The sequence below is a fragment of the Myxocyprinus asiaticus genome, chromosome 3 (genome assembly GCF_019703515.2).
Source record: "Myxocyprinus asiaticus isolate MX2 ecotype Aquarium Trade chromosome 3, UBuf_Myxa_2, whole genome shotgun sequence".
Classification (NCBI taxonomy): Eukaryota; Metazoa; Chordata; class Actinopteri; order Cypriniformes; family Catostomidae; genus Myxocyprinus; species Myxocyprinus asiaticus.
The window spans coordinates 48480465-48504952 of record NC_059346.1 but is presented as its reverse complement, the minus strand read 5'-3'; the positions used below and the strand labels follow the sequence as shown (position 1 = coordinate 48504952).

Here is a 24488-nt window from a genome sequence, read left to right as displayed (position 1 = left end):
AACCACGGGCCCCGCCACGTCTCTCTAATTTCTCGGCATCATGCTCGATTCTCTAAACATGCAAGCTTCCCTGCCTAATGAAACTTGACAGGATCAGGTCTATTTGCACGTCGTTCTCTGGTCAGTTTGGGTCTCATAACGTGATCTCCCGTCCCTATTAGGCCACCTCAATTTTGCCATGCACATCATTCAAGTCTGCTCACAATCTATCACATTGCTGTTTCAGTGTGCTAACATGGCAACCTCCACCACCCCACTATCACCAGTTGAGTCCCGTCCTGCTCAGGGGTAGGCTCCTCGCCCCTGCCTCCTATCTCCGGCAGGATATGACGGTTCCGAGTACAACTTCTTCAGACCGCCAGACGGGGTTTACGCCAAAGAGAGACATTACATTTCTGTTTTATATTCATCAAATAAATGTAATCTTAAATTTCACTCAAGTCTGTGAGTCTTCCTGATAGAACAAAGAGTTCAGTTTACCCAAATCTTTAAATAAAAAATAAAATTCTCTGCACAAATGTCATGTAAAAAATATTCAACCCCCAAAGTCAATCATTTGTGGAGCATCCTTTACCCTTAATAACATCAAATAAATGTTTCAGGTAAGTGTTCTCATGCTTCGGACACCTCTCTATTAGGATTTCTCATGAGCAAAAGCTTCCAGCTCATTGACATTCTTTGGTTTCTGTGTTGCCGCTGCTTCGTTGAAATCCCAACAAAGATTTTCAATGGGATTTTAATGATGGACTGAAAGGGCCATTCAAGGACATTCCACAAACCATCCCTGAACCAGATTTTGGACTACTTGGATGTATCCTTGGTGTTATTGTCTTGCTGGAAAGTCCAGTGATCACCAAGCTTCAATTTACACACAGAAGGCATCTCATTTTTCATGCCAAAATGGCCTGATACCTGAAAGAATCCATGGGGTCAGTCACACAGTCAGGATAGCCATTTCTTGCAGCCGCAAAACACCCCCATAACAGGACTGACCCACCTCCATGCTTGACTGTGGGGATGGTGTCATTCTTGTCATCACCTTGTCATCTTACTCCAGATGTACTGCTGACCCATGGGTCTAAAACTCATTTTCAGTTTAGTGTCATACTTCTATAAAACCTTCTTCCAGGACTCCACAGGTCTTTCCAAATTACTTGAATATTTAAGTGAACATTTCCCTTGGTGAAGTTTTGCTTTCTTCCACACCCCTAGAGGGTTGCTGTTGTACCATATTTTAAAAATGTATGAATGGTGCTGCCAGCTTTGTCTATTGGAAATTGAAGTGCCTTCGAAATGTACTTTTAGCCATGGTCTTTTCTTGTGTAATGAAATAGTCTCATCTATTAGCTTTTGTAACAGCTTATTTTTAATTGCATTTGTTTTGCATAGAAATACCTTTTTTGCTTAGAACACTATACTTAAATTTTAAAACTTAAATAAGTGCCATTGCAGATTGATGACTTAATTTTGTTTTAAAACAATGACTTGTGTAGCCTTATATATTTAAGAAACAGCTGCATGCAATAGGGGTTGAATAATTATGACATGGCTGTATTTTTAAAAAATCCTGCTATTTAGAAATATTAGGTTATCTATTCACACTCTGACTTTGTCACTCAACTGATATAGATGTAAAGTTTAAAAATTCTGGGTCATCAGAAAAGCTTATGTACAGTTGTGCTCAAAAGTTTGCATACCCTTGGAGAATTGGTAATATATGTACCATTTTTAAAGAAAACATGAGTGAGCAGGCAAAACACATTTCTTTTATTTCTTATGGGATTCATATTCAACTGTAGGTTATAACAGAATGGCACAATCAGAAAACAAAACATGGCAACAAAGAAAAAAATGACCCCTGTTCAAAAGTCTGCATACCCTCAGTTTTTAATACTGTGTATTGCCCCCTTTAGCATCAATGACAGCGTGCAGTCTTTTGTAATAGTTGTCTATGAGGCCCCAAATTCTTGCAGGTGGTATAGCTGCCCATTCATCTTGGCAAAATGCCTCCAGGTCATGCAAAGTCTTTGGTCGTCTTGCATGAACCACATGTTTGAGATCTCCCCAGAGTGGCTCGATGATATTAAGGTCAGGAGACTGTGATGGCCACTCCAGAACCTTCACCTTTTTCTGCTGTAACCACTGGAGGGTCAACTTGGCCTTGTGCTTAGGGTCACTGTCATGCTGGAAAGTCCAAGAGTGTCCTATGCGCAGCTTTCGTGCAGAAGAATGCAAATTGTCTGCCAGTATTTTCTGATAACATGCTGCATTCATCTTGCCATCATTTTTCACAAGATTCCCCGTGCCTTTAGAGCTCACACACCCCCAAACATCAGTGGGCCACCACCATGCCTCACACTGGGGATGGTATTCTTTTCACTATAGGCCTTGTTGACCCCTCTCCAAACATAGCGCTTATGGTTGTGACCATAAAGCTCTATTTTGGTCTTGTCACTCCAAATTACAGTGTGCCAGAAGCTGTGAGGCGTGTCAAGGTGTTGTTGGACATATTGTAAACGGGCTTTTTTATGGCATTGGCGCAGTAAAGGTTTCTTTCTGGCAACTTGACCATGCAGCTCATTTTTGTTCAAGTATCGTTGTATTGCACTCCTTGAAACAACCACACTGTCTTTTTCCAGAGCAGCCTGTATTTCTCCTGAGGTTACCTGTGGGTTTTTCTTTGTATCCTGAACAATTCTTCTGGCAGTTTTGGCTGAAATCTTTCTTAGTCTACCTGACCTTGGCATCAAGAGATCCCCGAATTTTCCACTTCTTAACAGGTGATTGAACAGTACTGACTGGCATTTTCAAGGCTTTGGATATCTAGACTCAAGATGGCGCCGAGTATGGCTGCTGCGTTGCGAGCTCCGACACAACATAGCAATGTTTTGTTTGTTTTGTTTACAATTCTTATGTTTTTTGTCTTGGATGTTGTCTGCCTTATTGTCTACGACAGACAAACACTTTTGGACATTGGTTCAGCGATCTCACACCGAAAACCGGACTTCACATTCCTCAATGCCGACCCGCTGTTTACAAACACGCAAGCGGAGCCCTTTGTCTGGGCAGCACGGCCGCGGAAACGCAGGAGGAAAAGGGGAAACAGAGCCGGCGTTCTCATCAGAGTAAGACGCCGCGCAAATCGACCCCCGCTACCCACTATTCTACTGGCAAATGTTCAGTCTCTGGATAACAAGCTCTGCGAGCTGAAAGCGCAGATCTCTTTCCAACGAGAGACGAGGGACTGCTGCATTATCTGCCTTACGGAAACTTGGATGTCTGCGGAGATTCCAGACTCAGCCATCGAACCCACGGGGTTCTCCATGCACCGAGCGGACAGAGCGAAAGACCTCTCAGGTAAAACTAGAGGAGGTGGTGTATGTTTTATGATCAACAAATCCTGGTGTGATCAGAGGAACGTACATTCCATCAAGTCTTTCTGTTCTCCTGATCTGGAATTTCTTATGCTTCTGTGTCGACCATTCTGGCTACCGAGGGAATTCACAGCGGTCATTATCACAGCTGTGTACATCCCGCCACAAGCCGACACAGACCGGGCACTCAAGGAACTGTATGGGATTATAAGTGAGCAGGAAACCGCGCACCCTGAGGCCGCGTTCATTGTGACCGTGGACTTTAATAAAGCCAGTTTAAAATCAGTTGCACCAAAATATCACCAGCACATTAGTTTCAACACACGAGGGGACCGGGTTTTGGATCATTGCTACTCTCCGTTCCGGGATGGCTACAAATCCCTCCCCCGCCCACCATTTGGCAAATCGGACCACTCTTCCATTCTGCTTCTGCCCGCTTACAGGCAGAAATTGAAACAGGAAGCACCCGCCCTCAGAACGATCCAGTGCTGGTCGGACCAATCAGATTCTATGCTACAAGACTGTTTCGATCACACGGACTGGGAGATGTTCCGGTCCGCCTCTGATGACGACATCGAGCTTTACGCTGATAGCGTAATGTGTTTCATCAGAACGTGCATAGAGGAAGTGATTCCGACCAGAACTGTACGAATCTATCCGAATCAGAAGCCGTGGATCAATAGCGATGTTCGCGCGGCACTTAATGTGCGGACCTCTGCTTTTAATTCCGGGAACGCGGAGGAGCATAAACAAGCCAGTTATGCCCTCCGAAAAACTATCAAAACAGCAAAACGCCAGTACAGGAGCAAGATTGAAGGACAGTTTAACACCACCAACTCTAGAGGCATGTGGCAGGGAATTAACATCATTACGGACTTTAAAGGGAATAAAAACTCCACCATGAACACTGCTGCCTCTCTACCGGATGAGCTAAATACTTTTTATGCTCGTTTCGAGGGAAATAACACCGCCCTCGCGGAGAGAGCTCTCGCGGCTGAAGCTACAGAGGTTAGTTCACTCTCCATCTCTGTAGCGGATGTAACCCGATCCTTCCGACGGGTGAATATCCGCAGAGCCGCGGGCCCAGACAGCATTCCGGGCCGCGTCATCAGAGCGTGCGCGAACCAGCTGGCTGGTGTTTTTACGGACATTTTCAACCTTTCCCTCTCTTTGTCTGTAGTCCCCACATGCTTTAAAACATCCACCATTGTGCCTGTTCCAAAACAATCAAAAATAACTTGTTTAAATGACTGGCGTCCTGTTGCTCTGACCCCCATCATCAGCAAATGTTTTGAGAGACTAATCAGAGATTACATCTGCTCTGTCTTGCCACTCAATCTTGACCCGCTGCAGTTTGCTTACCGCAACAACCGCTCCACTGATGATGCCATTGCATCTACAATACACACTGCTCTCTCCCACCTGGAAAAAAAGAACAATTATGTGAGAATGCTGTTTGTAGACTACAGCTCAGCATTCAACACCATAGTGCCCTCCAAGCTAGATGAGAAACTCCGGGCTCTGGGCTTAAACAGCTCGCTGTGCAGCTGGATCCTGGACTTCCTGTCAAGCAGACGCCAGGTGGTTAGAATAGGCAGCAACATCTCCTCATCGCTGATCCTCAACACTGGAGCCCCACAGGGCTGTGTTCTCAGCCCACTACTGTATTCCTTGTACACACATGACTGTGTGGCAACACATAGCTCCAATGCCATCATTAAGTTTGTTGATGACACAACGGTGGTAGGTCTGATCACTGACAATGATGAAACAGCCTACAGAGAGGAGGTGCACACTCTGACACACTGGTGTCAGGAGCACAACCTCTCCCTCAACGTCAGTAAGACAAAGGAGATTGTGGTTGACTTCAGAAGAAAAGACAGAGAACACAGTCCCATCACCATCAATGGAGCACCAGTGGAGAGAGTCAGCAGCTTCAAGTTCCTGGGTGTCCACATCACTGAGGAACTCACATGGTCCGTCCACACTGAAGTCGTTGTGAAGAAGGCTCATCAGCGCCTCTTCTTCCTGAGACTGCTGAGGAAGTTTTGAATGAACCGCCACATCCTCACACGGTTCTACACCTGCACTGTGGAGAGCATCCTGACTGGCTGTATCTCCGCCTGGTACGGCAATAGCACCGCCCACAACCGCAAAGCACTGCAAAGGGTGGTGCGAACTGCCAAACACATCATCGGAGGTGAGCTTCCCTCCCTCCAGGAAATATATACAAGGCGGTGTGTGAAAAAAGCTCGGAGGATCATCAGAGACTCCAGCCACCCGAGCCATGGGCTGTTCTCACTGCTACCATCAGGTAGGCGGTATCGCAGCATCAGGACCCGCACCAGCCGACTCCATGATAGCTTCTTCCCCCAAGCAATCAGACTTCTGAACTCTTGATCTCTCATGATCAATATACATCAGCACTGCACTTTATTACCCTTACTCTTATATCTCACACCGGACTGTCATAAATTATATTATTATTATATTATGTCTCTCTTAACAACTGACTATCAACCGACAGCCTGAATGTCAATACAGTACAATACTGTACATTCTATATATATATATATATATATATATATATATATATATATATATATATATATATTCTTTTTATATATATATTTTAATTTTAAATTTTTATTGAATAATGTGTATCTATATAGTAAAAAACAAAAAAAACAAAAAACAAAAACAGCGTATTGTATACTGTACAGTGTATGTTATTATTTGTATATTGTTGAGTGTAATTATGTGTATAACAGATGTTTAAATTGTGTTGTGTTAATTTGATGTTATTGTAAATTGGTATATGTCTCATCACTGTCACGACTGCTATGTTGATTGGAACTGCACCCAAGAATTTCACACACCATTGCACTTGTGTATATGGCTGTGTGACAATAAAGTGATTTGATTTGATTTTGATTTGATTTGATCTTTTTATATCCTTTTCCATCTTTATAAAGTTCCATTACCTTGTTACGCAGGTCTTTTGACAGGTCTTTTCTGCTCCCCATGGCTCAGTATCTAGCCTGCTCAGTGCATCCACGTGAGAGCTAACAAACTCATTGACTATTTATACACAGACACTAATTGGAATTTAAAAAGCCACAGGTGTGGGAAATGAACATTTAATTGCCAGTCACCTTGTGTGTCTGTAACAAGGCCAAACTTTTGATCAGGGCCATTTGGGTGATTTCTGTTATCATTATGATTTAAAAAGGAGCCAAACAACTATGTGATAATAAATGGCTTCATATGATCACTATCCTTAAATAAAAGGGGGGGAGCAGATTGCAACAAAGAGACAAAAGCAACTGATTGGAATCTGCGCTTCATTGCGCTGGCAGGAAAGTTAAGGAGAAGTGTGCAGTGTTAACGAGGTATTTGGCTCTTCAGTTTCTCCACCTGACCCCCGGAGTTTCCCCAATCGAAAGTAATTTTTGATCAAATCTAGACAGGCCCCATTTCCAGCAGCCAGTACTCCAACACCTTATCCTTGAGTAATCATGCTAAATTGCTAATTTGGTACTAGAAAATCACTTGCCATTATATCAAAACATATATTTGGTTCATTAAATGAAGCTTAAAATTGTCTTTGTGTTTGTTTTTGAGTTGCCACAGTATGCAATAGACTGGCATGTCTTAAGGAAAATATTAGGTCACAAATGGCAAAAAAGAAACGGCTTTCTCTAGAAACTCAGTCAATCATTGTTTTGAGGATTGAAGGCTATACAATGCTTGAAATTGCCAATAAACTGAAGATTTCATACAAAGGTGTACACTACAGTCTTCAAAGACAAAGGACAACTGGCTCTAACAAGGACAGAAAGAGATGTGGAAGGCCCAGATGTACAACTAAACAAGAGGATAAGCAGAGGTGGGTAGAGTAGCAAAAAACTGTACTCAATTAGAAGTAAAAGTACTAACATAAATAATTACCTGAGTAAGAGTTAGAAAGTATCCAATTAAAAGAGCACTCAAGTAGTGAGTAAATTGTTACTTTCACAAATGACATGATGGATGTTAACTCCCCTATATTCCATTACATAATAGACATTAAACATGTATTACCGAATTATTATTATTATGATTAATGGAAATTCTGTCATCATTCACCATTATGTTGTTCCAAACCATGCAACACAATAAGGAGATATTAGACAGAATGTTAGCCTTGGTCACCATTTACATTCAGTGAATGTGTTTTTTTCTCCATATTTTGAAAGTGAATGGTGACTGAGACTAGCAGCCAAAAGTTTGGAATAATGTACAGATTTTGCTCTTATGGACTTATATTCACCAAAGTGGCATTCAACTGATCACAATGTATAGTCAGGACATTAATTATGTGAAAAATTACTATTACAATTTGAAAAAAATGTTCAGAACTTCTTAAACTACTTCAAAGAGTTCTCATCAAAAAACCCTCCACATTCAGCAATGACAGCTTTGCAGATCCTTGGCATTCTAGCTGTCTGTTTGTCCAGATACTCAGGTGACATTTCACCCCACACTTCCTGTAGCACTTGCCATAGATGTGACTGTCTTGTCAGGCACTTCTCACGCACCTTACAGTCTAGCTGATCCCACAAAAGCTCAGTGGGGTTAAGATCCATAACACTTTTTTCCAGTTATCTGTTGTCCAATGACTGTGTTGCTTTGCCCACTCTAACCTTTTCTTTTTATGTTTCAAAAATTGCTTTTTCCTTTGCAATTCTTCCCATAAGGCCAGCACCCCTGAGTCTTCTCTTTACTGTTGTACATGAAACTGGTGTTGAGCGGGTAGAATTCAATGAAGCTGTCAGCTGAGGACATGTGAGGCATCTATTTCTCAACCTAGAGACTCTGATGTACTTATCCTCTTGTTTAGTTGTACATCTGGCCTTCCACATCTCTTTCTGTCCTTGTTAGAGCCAGTTGTCCTTTGTCTTTGAAGACTGTAGTGTACACCTTTGTCTGGTATCTTCAGTTTTTTGGCAGTTTAAAGCATTGTATAGCCTTCATTCCTCAAAACAATGATTGATTGAGTTTCTAGAGAAATCTGTTTCTTTTTTGCCATTTGTGACCTAATATTGACCTGAAGACATGCCAGTCTACTGCATACTGTGGCAACTCAAAAACAAACACAAAGACAATGTTAAGCTTCATTTAATGAACCAAATAGCTTTCAACTGCATTTGATATAATGGCAAGTGATTTTCTAGTACCAAATTAGTAATTTAGCATGATTACTCAAGGATTAGGTGTTGAAGTGATGGCTGCTGGAAATGGGGCCTGTCTAGATTTGATCAAAAATGACTTTTTTCAAATAGTGATGGTGCTTAGAGGCTACTAGTTACAAATCAAAAAGGGGAATGGAAAATGCACACAGCAGTCACGCTCGGGTCTTAGGAGGTTACATTTTCTTTGATTCCATCCTCCCTCTCTCTTCAATTCTAACTCAGTCCAGTCCTGCTACTTTCAGCATTAACTGAATCACAGCATTCTACTACCAGTGGTAATTAATTTTGACCACAGACAAAAGTTGTGTCATTTGAAGGGCCAGAGATATAGGCTGGCAAAGTAGCTTTAATAAAGTCATCATGCAGGGACAGCAAGGACTCCTGCATGACCTGACTCAGTGCCTTTCACTGCTGTCTAATTAACTCTAAATGCATTACAGAATAGTTAGTCTGCCTGCCAACAGTTTAGAGACAGGCCTCTAAATAAGCTCCTTGTTGGATACAGTGCAGAGTCACCAATGGAATTATGGATAATAAAGTTTTTTTTTTAACTATTTATCTGTCTGGCTAGGATGAGTTATAGCAGTTCCTACCTACATAATGCTAGATGAGACAGTGGAGCTTAATTTGGACAAAAAAAAAAAAAAACCCACACACACACTGACCTGTGCGTGTAACGACACCAACACGAGAGTTGTGATGAATCCAAATGCGGGAGTTTATTTAAAGGAAACTCAGGAGAAACAGGTAAGTTGTGTATACAGGGAATCACAGGATAGGAATAAAGTCTTTGAAAATAGAGTAGGCAGTAGGCACGGATCCATAACAGGAAACACAAAACACGGCACTTGCCGAAAACAGAGAACTTAAGTTTCAAGCTGGCATAAAAGGCGAGTTACTTCTTTCAACAAGGAGGATGGTATAAATTACAAGGCTTGAGGTTCACACAATGTAAACAAAGTCACATATCCAGCATAGACACAGCGGGATGAAGAGTAACCAGGAAGTAACACTCGGGCAAGGAGTCATTCATAAATGTCAATATTTGGGAATCACTCAGGCTTCATGTTAGTCGTTAATCTTGTAAGAGCAAGCAGTTCATCAACACACGAATGGGGCGAATACTAGTAAAGCCGTGATTTCCGTGAAGCGATTTCCGTGAAGTGCTTTTACTTGATGTAGAGCCAATAAAAGTGCCTCTGGTAAGAAAAGTTTTCATTGAAACCTATTTAAGTGTAAAGATTAGCATATCAAGTTTCGATTGATATAACGCTTTAAAAAAATCATTCATTTTTTGCATGTCAGCATGCTGATAAACATGTCCATATTCGTGAAAATTGGGACATTATTCCCTCAAAAGTTGAAAAAGCAAGTTAGTTATTTTGAATAACACAATTTTGTTATATTTTATTTGATCACTGTACAATACAGTTCTATTCATTAACACTAGTAAATGCATTCCTATATTAACTGTGCTTTTCACATTGAGAATCAGTGTGTTCATCCAAAAGCTGAAAAATGTTGTTTTATATGGAGTTAGGATGAAAATAAGGTGCATTTCGAACTGTTCTGAAATCAGTGCAGACAGACAGACCACTGGAGGATGCCATAGCTTTTTATGCAGCTAAGTGCATTTACTCCTAAAATCTGACCAGAAGTTCAGTTTCAGGCTGCAGATGATGTTTGGACCACTCAACATGTTTGGGGACAATGGTAATCAGTACATAGATTCAGAATTTATCATGTATAATTTTATTTTAGCATGGTAGGCAATGATTGGATGATGCTGGTCATTACTTGTATTATGCTAATTTCTGATGTAATGTGTGTAATGTTTAAAAAACATGAATAACCAACACTCCTGGAAAAATAATAAAAAATTTGATGAAAAAAAGTCTGACTTTCTACAGCTTGGAATTATTAAAAATTTCACAACTTAGTCCCGCTGTTCACATATGTTACCATACATTTTTAGGAAAACTATTTGCTCTATAGTTTGTTTTTTTTTATTTTTTTATTTTTTTATTTTTTTGCTTGTTTATTAGGTACAAATACTAGTTACAAATCAAAAAAGGAAATGTAAAATGCACACAACAGTCATGCTCGCGTGTCAGGAGGTTATCCTAAATAAAATTGTCTTTGTAATTTTTCATGAAAATGTAATAACGTATTTTATGGAACATTTTTCACAATCTAATCGATTCCCAATGGATTTATGTTGACTGTGAAATATGATCAAGCAAACAGAAATGTATTTTACAAAAAATATTTATAAAGTTAAAAAATATATATATTTTGTTTTTTTGAAAAATGTGCATTAAAGATATGCACTCAGAGAGCTAAAAGCAAGGGAAATTTGCTTGTTTGTGGCCAACTTGCTGTTCATTTGTGGCAAATTTGTGGCTATCAATTGTTTAAGAGGTTAAAAATGCACTAAAGGCACCAATTAGAGACAGCATTACTTTGACTTCTTACTTACATACAGGGGTTTGCTGGAACAATATGTGCCGTGTAACTTGATCACACAGAAAATCAACATGCTGCTTTAAAAATTTTAATGTACTCTAAAATCAACCTTATCCTGCCAAATTACTGACATGTGACATCAGACATTTTTGTGTCAGTTCATATGTACTCACCTTTTCCTGTGACAATACTGAAAGCAATACTCAGAGACATGGATTCTGGTACTGTGGAAACCAGGTAGTTAGGTACACAATAGTGAATTCGATTCCGAGGTTGCATTTTCGCTTTAAAATAAAATTTTTACTCCACTGATGGTCAGGTTTAGGGTTGGGGTTTAGGTTAGTGGGTGCATTTAATAAAATATGCATTCTTGTTGACTGTATTACATCCATTAAAACAAAAAATACAACTCGCTTTTGGCCCCGCCCTGTGGACATTTCACCAGGAAACTGGAGCTCACACGTGCCCATACATTCAACAACACATCCAGCTTCGGCCACTGGGGGCGGTGGTTCAAATTTAGCTAAGAACAGACCGATTTCAGGAGAAGATCTTTCGACCTCCTGTCGCCAAATTCACAGTGTGATCTGTGTGGTTTTTTAGAGTATATCTGCAATGCAGAATGAATCTGTATTAGTATTAATATAATTGTATATAATCATACTACAGTAGTTTTTCCCTAAGTTGCCATAGAGGAATGTTGACGCAATGCACACTGCTTATTTTTTATTTTTATTTATTTTATACTACTAGCTCTTTATATATGGGGATAGTAAGCAAGGAGACAGGAGACAAGAAATGAGACAGGGGTAATGGTATGAGCCTGATTCAAACTTGCATTGCCTGAATTTGCACCACTGTGCAACATGTCAGAGCGCTGCACCAGCCTCCAGGCCATGTCTCCAATGCAAACCGCATAATTTAACTGAATTTGCTGTTCATCTTTGGGCTTAACACTTTGCGTAACAATTTGTGAAGGATTCAGAGGATCAAACTGCATAAATTAGCAGAGAGATGGCCACAGTGTTCATCATTAAGTATCATTAGAGTCTCAGTCACTAATCTAAAGCTGTATTTACAGAGACGGAGAGGTGTGGGTGTAAAGACAGCCTGCTTCTGTTAGTCTCTGTTAACTCTATATATAAGTGTGTGTGTGTGTGTGTGTGTGTGTGTGTGTGTGTGTGTGTGTGTGTGTGTGTGTGTGTGTGTGAGTGAGTGAGCTTATGCCTGTGGACGGGAGTTTCAGGATGAGTTTTCACTGTTTGTACAGCCTCATTACTCATGAGGCTCTAAGATTATTTGTAGAGAGAGAGAGAATAAACAGAGAGTAGAGTCTGCAGTTAAGAAAGTCTCAACAAGAGTTTGAGCTGATGTCCTATAACCCAAATTATTCTCTTGAAGTACCCTTGAGATTTTAAGTAGGCCCACACAGAATTCCTCAAAATTCTACACTGTAATGTGCAGTCAGCCGGATGTTTTTACAGAATAAACCCTGACAGGGTAATCAGGACCTCAGTGCGGATGGGTGGAGTCTTATATCACCATGAAGGTGTTTATGTTGTGATAATAACCAGCTGAAATTATGTTATGTGAGTCTCAAAAACCTTGTGTTAATTTTGTCTTAACTACTCATTATCCCACTTATTACACAAGTACTTGCCAAATTAATAAAACGACACTGATTAGATTTTTTTTTGTATTATTATTATCTTTGTGTGATACGAGAAAAAACATGGCTCAAAATACCCATATGACCTGATATCACTTTGTGTGATTGTTATTTAAAAATATCAGACCGCTAGATGGCGCGATTGACCAATCAGAATTGAGTATTACAGAGAGCTGCATGATAATTGCGCTAATCTGATTATGCTTTTCAGATAGCAATAAACTGTAGTACTCTCACCATATTTAAATCCATGCCACATAATTCTGATCCCAAAATCAGAAAACATGATTTTAAGAGATGTAAACCTTTCAATAAATATATTAGAAATTCTACTAAATTCAATCATTTATCTTAATTGTTATTTTTTATTTAATTTAATGCAGCATTGGCGTTTACTGTATATCATACAATATCACAAACACCCTGCTGTTACATTTTGAGCCACTTGTTTCGAACCACTAGGGAATTCTAGTTTACAAACGTTTCATTCTTATAGAGCACATCTTAGGACATTTTTCTCCTTGAATCTGAGTATATCAAATTTGTGTTCATGCAAATCTGAAACCTCTCAAACATGCTCACAATCACAACACCATCCACGCTTGAGTGCCAATATATCACTGTCGTCCAATCACACTGTCCATATTTCTCTTCTGTTATTACAGATGTCTTGGCCACTCTAAAGACCATCTTATTAGTGAAGCCTTAGTAACCAAGGCTGAATGGGAGGAAATAGGCATAATGTGCTGTAGTAAATGCATTTAACAGCCCAGTGGCTATTGTGGAGATTGCGGTCTATAATTACATATAAACTTTTATACAACAATAGCCCAGTGCTGTTAGTGATGAGCTATCACTCATGTGTGGTTCTGATTGTCCCCACACTTTTTCATTGCATCACTATTTGATGTCCCCTTTTTATTGGGGCAGTTGCGTTTAAGCTGCGGAAATAGCATGGCAACCTATGGATGACTTGTGGGATAGGTAACAGGGTGGGCCACAGTGGCTGATGATAGGTGATAATTTTATGAGCCACTCATATTTTTCACCAGCCATTTTTTTTTTTCATTTCAAATGTAAAAATGTATGAAAAAAATAAATACAAATAAAACACCATATATGTGACTTCGAACAAGTGCGCAAAGTATTACATCCTGATAGGTGTGATCTATGTTTTTTTTCACATTTGAGTCTTCTTTAAAAGAACTAAACTCCAACCAAAATGTTTTTGTGTGAAAAAAAAACCCAGTTATCTTTGCATTCACACTGTGTCTGGCCTTGTAAGTGGACTCTTTTCTCTGACTACTTTTTGAGTGAGATAGATTGTAACCCAGTATAAGCTACCTCTAAAATTGTTGTGCTAGGTTTTCTGTGTATGAAAATACTACAAAGACATATATTGTAGAACAGTGGTTCTCAAATCAGTCCTGGAGGCCCCCCAGCACTGCACATTTTACATGTTGCCCTTTTCTGACACACCCAATTTAAGTCTTGGAGTCTCCACTAATGAGCTGATGAGTTGAATCAGGTGTGTTTGATTGAGGTGATATCCAAAATGTGTATGATTGAGATGCCTCCAGGACAGGTTTGAGAACCACTGCTCTAGAAGATATTTAGACCACCTTAAGAAAAAGGCCCATTAGGGCATGTTTTGAGAAAAAAAGAGGATTGCAATCTAAAATCAAAATAACTAGTGCCTATTTTGTTTATTAGGAGAAGTTCACACTTCGGTTGACGGCAATAGTCGAGCATAGAGAACATTTTACTGTGACTCCATGTGCAGCCACAGGCACTTGTCAAATGTATATGGCGTCCCATTGGGTTAAAAAACATTACTTTGAATCACTCACACATCTCACTGAACGTGTCATCTGCGTGTGCCTTCACATTGCTTCACTCGCTCATCTGAATGAACGTGACATCTGCGTCTTTCATTGGGCAATGCATTTTGACAAGCTTAGATGTAATCACAAATAAAGTGTTTATGTTCTAGTATTGTTGTTTTTGTCTCTTTAATTGGTGTCTTTAATGTATTTTATACCTAGAGCTTATTAAGGATTCTCATTATTCAGGTGTTTATTCCGGGGGGACCAATTTGTAATTATTAGGGTTAGGATTAATCGTAAACAATCATTATGTTATGAACTAATACAGAAGGTTAGTAAGTGATTCTATCACACTAAAATCATCATAAAAACCACGTACATTATGTTTTGTGGTTATACTTTTGAAACATTGAGTATTTTAACGTTTACGAATTTTGCCCCATTAACTTACATTGTAAGGGCCTCACTGGAGCTGCGATTTTTGCTTCTTTTTCTTTCTTTTTTTTTTTTTTTTAGAAAAGGAGGGGCAATTCAAAATAATTTTTTGTGGTAATAAATATTATGCCACAAATGCTGTCGATTCAGCTTAACTTGTATTGAACCTGCAATATTCCTTCTATGTTTCTAATGAACTTTCAGCACATGTACACACACACACCTGTTGGCACAATGATGCTATCATTTCTTTGTAGTTCATGGCCCTCTGTTTCTGGACATCTGTCATTACCAAGCCATACAGTAAGTGTTCTCCGCTGTTGACTTCTTGTTAATAAAGTGAAAAGAGCACTATTCCGAGGCCAATCCTTCTGAAGGCAGCCGATGAAATGCAAAGCATCTGGGACAGGAGCACTGTACTTTTACGAGTGGTTTATGATCATAACATTGCAGTTTTAGTCAAAACTTCAGTTTTGATTGACTATTAAGGCAGCCATAACCGCAAACATTGTCAGAGAAATTTTCGAAAACGTCTTACAATGTTTAAAAAGCAAGAATCTAACTGAATGACACCCTAGCTAACAGTTACAGGCTACACAGAAAACACCAACCAACCACACTTCCGCTAGCCAACCAGAAGTTCTGTCCACCTAGCGAAATACAGTGGATTTGCTGAAAGTATTGTGAATAAAGAGACAAACGAGACTAGTGAGTAAAGTTAAGTAGGCAGACGTAGACGAGTGAGTGAAGGAAAGTAATTGGGCAGACGCGGACACGCTTCACTAAGCCTTGTTTCATACAAACCCGGAAGGGAGGAGGGATGTGCTGTCGTGGAGTCCTTGCCGCTGCCATCCACTAGGGGAGCAGCAGCGGCCATCTGCCTGGGGACGGAGGGGTTGCTGCCAACCACCAGGGGCCGGAGGACTCGCTGCCGTCCACCAGGGGAGGAGCGAGCTGGCATCCGCCACAGCGTGTCCGGGAGCCAGCGGGCAAGTTCTTCTCTCTCTCTCCTCTCTCTCTGTGTGTCCTCGCTCGCCCTTTCCCTCTCCCCAAGCCTCCCCTTGTCTCTCCCCCAGGTTCACAGGAGGCAGGGTGGACCACCGGCTGACAGAACAGCCGGAAGGGCAGCATCTCACCTCCAGAGATGGGGATTAGTCAGACCAGTGGCGCCCCGGCCAGAATCGGGCGGAGGAGGAGTGTGATGAGGAGGAGGGTGTGGCCAGGCCGTGATGGTGCATGGCCGGCGCTGAATCAGCTGATCAGCGGGAGAGCGAGATAAAGAGAGAGCTTTGAGAGAGAGCTCAAGAAGTTGAGCAACACGTTCAGTGAGACGAGTGGGTGATGCAAATTAGTATTTTTGAACTCAATGGGGCACCATACATGTACAGCACTATCACTCAGAGTGGTTGTGACACTGGCCTCATCACATCTAATGAACATGTCATAGTGAATGGCAGCCTGGGGGGACTCTGATCTGGCCTTGTTGGGCAGATTCAGCATCAAACTCTGTGAGACATGGGCCATCAGAGAGGCAGTTTGGAATGTTATTAGACTATTCACTGAATCTCATCATCCAATCATTTGTCACCAAAGCACATATCGCCAATGGATTACAGCAGCGGCCGCAGGTTGCATGGATGTGGTTAGTCAACCCTGCCAAGCAGGAAATGAGGTTCTGCTCCGCAGTATTGCTTTAAGATTGAGGATGGGAATATGACATATAGATAACATATGCCATAAAACCTCTAACCCCTTCACACGGCACACATCAGAGAACATTTTTAAATTAGAGAGAAAATAGAATAGACTTGCATGATATAACTTAGTTTAAAGGTCAAAGGAGGACAGATGTTTAATGCATTGCCAATATATATATATATATATATACAAAAAACAATCTTTGGTGGGGGGGAACGAAAGGAATAGTTAGCAAAAAATGTACATTTTGTCATTATTTACTCACCCTCATGTCATTCTGAACCATTATGCTAGATTTTTCTGTGGAACACAAAAGGAGAATTGTTTTAGAATCTTCACGAAGCTCTTGTCTATACAACCACAGTTCATAGTGACTGACCATGTCTGACAAGCTCCAAAAAGAACAAGAAAACCGCTTAAAAGTGTGCTATATTTCAAGTCTGCTGAAGCCATTCAATAGCTTTGTGTGAGGAACAGACCAGGTTGTTCACATTATTCACGTTATTAAATTTGCTCTCTCCGCCAAAGCTCTGAAATCTTATTCCGGGTTAAGTTTAACTGTATTAAAGGGATAGTTCACACAAAAAAGAAAATTTTCTCATCATTTACTCTCCCTCATGCCATCCCAGATGTGTATGACTTTATGTCTTCTGTTCAACACAAACGAGTTTTAGAAGAATATTTCAGCTCTGTAGGACCATACAATGCAAGTGAATGGTGGTCAGGACTTTAAAGCTCCAAAAAGCACATAAAGGCAGCATAAAAGTAATCCGTACGACTCCAGTGGTTAAATCCATATCACATATTTAACCACTGGAGTCTTATGGATTACTTTTATGCTGCCTTTATGTTATTTTTTTAGAGTTCCAAAGTTCTGGCCACTATTCACTTGCATTGTATGGTCCTACAGAGCTGAAATATTCTTCTTAAAACATTGTTTGTGTTCAGCAGAAGAAAGAAAGTCATACACATCTGGGATGGCATGAGGGAGAGTAAATGATGAGAGAAGTTTCATTTCTGGGTGAACTATCCCTTTAAAAAAGCAAAGTAAAAACACGTTTATTACTGCATAATACAAACGGTGAAGCCTTTAAGAGGTGCATACAACATCACAAATGACTGTGCAAAAAGGTAAGTAAAACATTTAAAGCACTGAACAGTAGAATGAGTGAACTAGATACAAAATAAACAATGTAAAAACTACATATATAATCATGGAACAAAATTATCCTTTTGATCCTTTATTCTCTTGCAGTCTTGTTTCATTTAGTTTAATGTTATGGTCATCAAAGCCTAACTCGATGAGACAATGAGATATTATTTGTACACCTTTGCGGTTCTTGCCGTCAACGTTTCAAACTCATGCTGCATTTTTTCTTCTCAGTAAATACTACTGGAATCGATTTGTAAAACCTACAATAACAAAAACTCAGATCTTTTAAAATTGGATGGTATCAGCTGTCTGATGGCTGATGATGTATTTTTCTTGACCAATGAGAATTGTTCGCTGTTCTGACTCCAACAAAATAGTTCCACTTTGCAAGGTCAGGTAGGGCAACTAAAAAGGTTTCTTGGTTTTGTTCACTAGTTCAACTCCAAGTATAGACTGGAGTTATAATTCTAAAAGTGTTTCACTGTAGTCACACAGCAGTGTGCTATTCCCCTACACACACGCACACCCTGTGGGCTCAAGTCTTTATCTGATCCAGACTGCAATTGGCCCTGAGCTTTGCAAGTCTCTGCAGTGAAACCCTTGTTGATGTGACCCCGTTTAATTAAACTCCATACACTAGTGCAATCGGTTTGTGTCGTTCATTGAGGAATGCCTTCAAAATGGAATTTTTTGGAATAGCTTGTTAAGGCTCATTGAATGGCATGTCATTGAGGCCTCATTTGAGTGTAAACATCCACTGATAGCAGTTATTTCCCTCAGCCTGGAGAAGTCGTGTTTGACTGTGTCTTTTTGTAGATATGATCAAAGATAGAGATGGCCATTATGAGATGTCAGACCCCCGCCGATAAACACAGACCAGTGTAAAGCACAGCTGGATTAAGGGCCATTAAACTGCAGGAAAAAGTGTTGCTAGTGCAGAGGCAGGGATGAGAATTGCTGTTAATGGGTCGTTTTGTGTGTTGAGGAGTTGAAAAAGGATAATAGATGATAAGACCATGGGCGAATTATGAGATTCCATTCCCCTTGGTGAAAAAATCCATTAAGCCGTTTTCTATGCGATACTACTATAATTACTATGTAGAACTGTATGGGTTTACCAATGATAGTTCCAGTCCTGGATGTTGATTTGTCAATACAGCATTCGAGCCATGCTGAAATACACAATATAGTAACATCTACACTCTTAAAAGAAATGATTCTATATAGAACGTTAAAGGATTGTTCCGGGTTCAATACAAGTTCATCTCAATCAACAGCATTTATGGCATAATGTTGATAACCACATACGGAAAATAAATAAATAATTCAACTCAACTGTTTATCTAAAAAGAAGCTAAAATTGTGGTTAGGAACTTACAATGGAAGAGAATGGGGCCAGTCCAAAAATGCTAAAATGCTATTTTTTTCAAAAGTATAGTGACAAGATGTACATTTTATACATGTTAACATGATTTTAGTGTGATAAATTAGCTTACTAACCTTCTATGTGTAAAGTTATATCCAGTATTACAACTTTGTTGTCATGACAACGTAATGCTGGTAGCCCTGCAATCCTGGTATTGTTTATATAGGTTAACTTTATACAGATAAGGCTATTTAGTGATTTTATCACACAAAAATAATGCTAACATGTATAATGTTTGTGTCTTGTGACCATACTTTGAAAACAGTGTGTATTTTAATGTTCACTTCCATTGTAAATGCTTTACTGTACCACAGTTTTTGCTTTTCTTTAAGTAAATGAAGAATGAGTTGAAATAATTGTTTGGTAATCAACACAATACCACAAATGCTGTCAATTGAGAACTTGTATTGAAGATGGACCATTCATTAAAAGGATTCTTAGACTCGCTTCATACTGTATTTGGAACCCCTAAGAGGTTTCACATAGAACTGTTTGTAAGGGTTCAATCAAAAAACCCTGTAGGTTAAAAAGGTTTTATGTTTAACTTTTTTTTTTTTTTTTTTGGCATAAAATGTTCTCTGGAGTTGAGTAAATTAACAAATTAACCTTTTGTTTGTTTGTGTTTTAAGTATGTGATATATGCTACTCTGTAGGCCCATGTCACAGCACAGCATCTGCAGAATAATATTCTGTTATTGTTTGTGTCAAGAACTATACTGTATCTTCTAGTAAAAGAATGCCACTTAATGAATTTGCTTGGTAAAATAATGATTTACTGAAAAATGTTGTCCTTTGTAGTAACTGTTTTATTGAAACCATAAGGCAGTCGAGGGTGTGTTATATTGTGAACAAAGTCTCTGCCAATGGCTTCTCCGCCGCCCCCCCCATATTCAGGATCTGTCAGTCATCATCCAATGAATTTTGATTTCAGACATTCTTTATATGGGCTGATAGTTTTGTTTGAGGAAAAATGGCAAAATTGGAAACAGTACTGTGGAGAGACTGAAGGAGAGTTTACTTCTTTTTAGACTTCAGCCATTGGACAGGAGAGCACAGCTCTCTACTACCACCTTGAGCATTTTAGTTGCTATACAACTGTCTGCACTGTATCAAATATAGCATATAATCAAAGCATAGAGTTCTTAGTTAGCATGCATTTAGCATGCTAGCATTCACTGTACTGGCTTGTTCTAGCTAGCTAGGTTCCCTCTACTTGAAGTTTAAGTTGAGTTTACATGGTAATTTTAAGTTCAGCCAAAGAGTTAAATTTAAATTTAATTGCCATTAAAATGGGTTAGCTTACTCAATATTTCAAGTTAAGAGCAATTAATATGCATGTGTCATACAAAACCAAAATCTGAAAGTTCTGTTAATTTATTAACTTAAAACTGTAACTGATTGCCTAAATTTTTTGAGTGTTGCTAACTTATTAGGGTTTACACTGTGTGATAATAAATTAAGTTCCTAAACGTAAGTTCGGGAGGAGCGAGCCCATCTAATCTTTCAATTAAATGCCAGAGTATATAAACAGCTGCTTACCTTTCTTCGATCTCAGCTGTTTCCAGCATCCCTCCACCTCCCCAGCTCCACCTTTACCATAGGCATCTTGCCCCACGTAATCATCTCCTAGGGAGGGGTGGGGGGTGCTTTTGAGCTGCTTCCTCAAGCCCCTCCACCAAGGACAGCAAGCCAAATAAATTTAACCTTAATAGATTAAAGATTATATGGGCAAACGATCTTGTGGAATAATTTTAGCTTTCCACAATATTTAGCAACTACCAATCTTAAAAGAATCACCCAATGATTTGATATTTCCTTTTACATTAGCACTGGTTAGGATTTTTTTTATAGCCAATTTTCTTGCTCATATAATAAACAATATTTTTCACAATAGATAGAATTATGAAACATAAGATTTAGATAACCCTAATTTTCATTTCTCTTTATCTTAAAAAGAGCAAAAAGCATGTTCATTTACATAAACAATGTGTTTTACATATTGTTTTGATTTAATAAACAGCTATTTGAGAAAACAATATGACAATTACCAAATACAAGTTGTGACCTTATCTGTGGCATCTATATTACTTTTGATATAATATGGAAATATTTGCATATTTAATAATATGATGCCTAATTGGAATATTTCAAACATTTAAATAGTGTTTTAAACATTTACATGGGGTCACAATGGAAAAATATTTGTTTATGTTTACTTTCAACTGTAGTACCTTCCCTTAAAATGTGCTTGTATTCTAACTTAAGCAAACATTTATTTTTTCATAGCAATATATTAACATACAGTATATTAAAACAATATATTATTACCCTTTGGTTAAGTAATTACAAAATGAAACTCTCCAACTGCTATTATTCTGTTCCTATTCTGTGTACATTAACACCATTCAAAACCACTAGTGATTAATTTGCTCCTCTTTCTCTCTACTCCAGTGTTCATTATGGGATCTGGTCTACTGGTCTTCCCCTTCGGTCTCAACTCCAGCCTGGTCAAGTCTTTCTGCGGGAACTCTGACATCTACAATGCCGGGGAGTGTCAGATAGGATGGGGCTACATGCTGGCTATTGTGGGCGTCATGCTCACCCTCTTCCTGCCCTTTTTTGCCAAGTATGCCCCCAAAGAGCAGCTGTCACCGACCCCATTGCCCACCCTTTTATAGGGCATTAAAGACCACCATCTACAATATTCACCCTGCTCATAATTATGAAGTGATCATTTTGACATCAGACAGAACAGACTGCAAAGTCTCAACGTTATTTCCTTGGTTAGTAATGATGTTGTGATGAAGATAATGTCGTTTGGGAGCAGAACTGAAGACCTAACCCCCTATATCCTGTTTTTGTGCAGTTATCTTCCTTTATTGGATAACGTCCTTTCTTCCTTCAGAATCAGATTTATTTACTTATTTTGAAATGTAATAATGTATTTGGGTATTTCTCTCCCTTTCTAAATTGTTTAAAATGTCTGTTGTCTTAGTTTTTTTTTTTCATTGATGACCTTTAAGGACTAACTACTGAAAATAAATGAGGAAAATGGACCATGAGGCAAAGTAGTATTTTCATGATTTCATTTGCATTGGTTGCAAAACCAAAAACAGCAAAACTTAATGACAATTAACAATTTCCAATCAAATTTTACTGTCGACATGCAATGAACAGAAAGAGAAGTGGTAGTCCCTTTGGACAACATATCAGGATCTCTGAAAATATCTACTAACAACTGTAAAGGACCTTTTACTAAGTTTACAGGAGCTTCTGAGAAACTGGATTAAAACTCAATAAATCTGACAGCTCTGTTAGAAAGTTTAGCTTTATACAGTTTGTAGCACCTGATATACTGCAGTACTTATTCAACAAGGACCAACACTGGCGTAAGTAAACTAAAAACTTTTTATCCTCTGTAAGTCTTACTACTGTAAAATCACAGGCTTCTTTATTTGTACTGTTTTCTTCACTTCTTTTCTCATGAAAACCCTTTGAGATCCATGAAGGAACTAATTATTTAAATGGCTTTAAACTGCCATACTGCATCATGTTGACCTCAAAGAGGACAATTCATACATGAACAAAAGCATCGACTTCTTAACAACTGTATGTGTAAGTGACAACTGAACAAACTAAAATCATGTGTTTTTCAGATCGTTTGCCTATTTCCTGAGTAAACAGGAAATGTTGTGAAGCCTCCTTATGCTTTCTTTACTGTAACACCTACTACAACTGAATTATTCAGGATTAAACGAAAATTAGGAGCAAGGCAAAGACATGTACTGACAGACGTTCTCACTTAAAAGTTGGGTTTAAGTCAGCACTCGGACACTATGTTCTGGAAAATACCAACTTCTAACCAACTTGTGCCTTTTGACCATTGCTAAGACTTAAGTACCTTTCATCAGGTTATCTACTACTTAAAATCATGTTGTAAATGCTTTTGTTACGTTAACATTGTGCATTGTGTGTGTCTCCATAATGATGATTATGAGTGTGTTTTAGCTGAAAGATTTTAATGTTGGTGCTTCAAGACAAGCTGACGATTTGTAATGTTTTGAAGGAATTGCAAAGTTAAATGATGAAAGCAAAATTAACAAGTGATTGAATGACAGCAAGAGTAAAAGCAATTTAGTCCTGATTTGTCATAAGAGATGTATCCATTACTTGCTGACATTTGTTGTTACGATCAAATTAATGTGCTAATGCATTTACTCTTGGCACAGCAATACAGTGAATATAAAGCTTCTACTTGGATCATTCCATATTGCACCTGGCCCACTTTTACCAATGTGTTGATACATTTGTGTAATGTGTACAGATTGGTAAAAAGAATGACACTCAAAATACCCCACTGACCCCGCTGGTAGATTTAACGTTAACTTCTTTCATATTTCCATGATAAGGATGAGCATACACTGAAAAATGTACTTTTAAGTTATCCAGGCCCAGACAGAATCTGCAGATTTCTGCGGAATGGATTTAAATGAATTGTGTTAAGAAGGGCTGCGACACTGCAAGTACTACACTATTATTGGTAGCTAAATGCATAATCAAATTAGTCAAAAATATTTCAAATTTAATTCACATATGCAATGTGAATAACGGCCATTTAAATTCTGTGTAATTCTGAAAAGTTCTGTGGGTCCAAATTCTGTGTGGGCCTGCCTATAACATACACAATACTTAGTGGACAGAACACAACATTACTCTGGCATCAGATGTCAAACATAAGCAGGCCCTTTAAACGTGATTATGTAGGAGTACACTGACTGTATCCTTGGGTTGCTTTGATGGTGATGGCAATCTGCATTCTTGAGATTCATCTATATCATGTATGTGAAGTCTGACCACTGGTAGAACTTAGAACTTGTAGATAAGTACTATGGGTTTCCCCACTGTTATGTTTTGGTTGTTAATAATTCTGTAACATGCCATCTTGCGGATGGTTGGTTATCTTTTGAAAGATATATTTTGAGATGTTACCTCATCATTGTGTTTAACCATTGAATCTTTAAAATTGCTGTTATGTGTTTCTTCTTTGTAATAAACCATTTCATAAAATACTGCGAATTTACGTCTTTTAAATGAAGACACTAATAAAGCTTATATAAAAGATCCAAGTTTGTAATAATTTTAATACAAATTGTTCTTTAATGTTCCAATCAAGAAAGACATATGAATTACAATAACTCATAACTTAC

General features: G+C 38.9%; 1 protein-coding gene across 1 annotated transcript in view; it reads left to right on the top strand.

The window, feature by feature from the left end:
- The window catches only part of LOC127421495 (LHFPL tetraspan subfamily member 7 protein), a 249800-nt gene extending 225417 nt beyond the window's left edge, over positions 1-24383 (top strand). Inside the window, exon 3 of the mRNA XM_051664581.1 lies at positions 21733-24383. Coding sequence (XP_051520541.1) covers positions 21733-21959 — 227 coding nt within the window. The 3' untranslated portion in view covers positions 21960-24383. The remainder of the gene's footprint in view (positions 1-21732) is intronic.
- Positions 24384-24488: the final 105 nt, after the last annotated feature.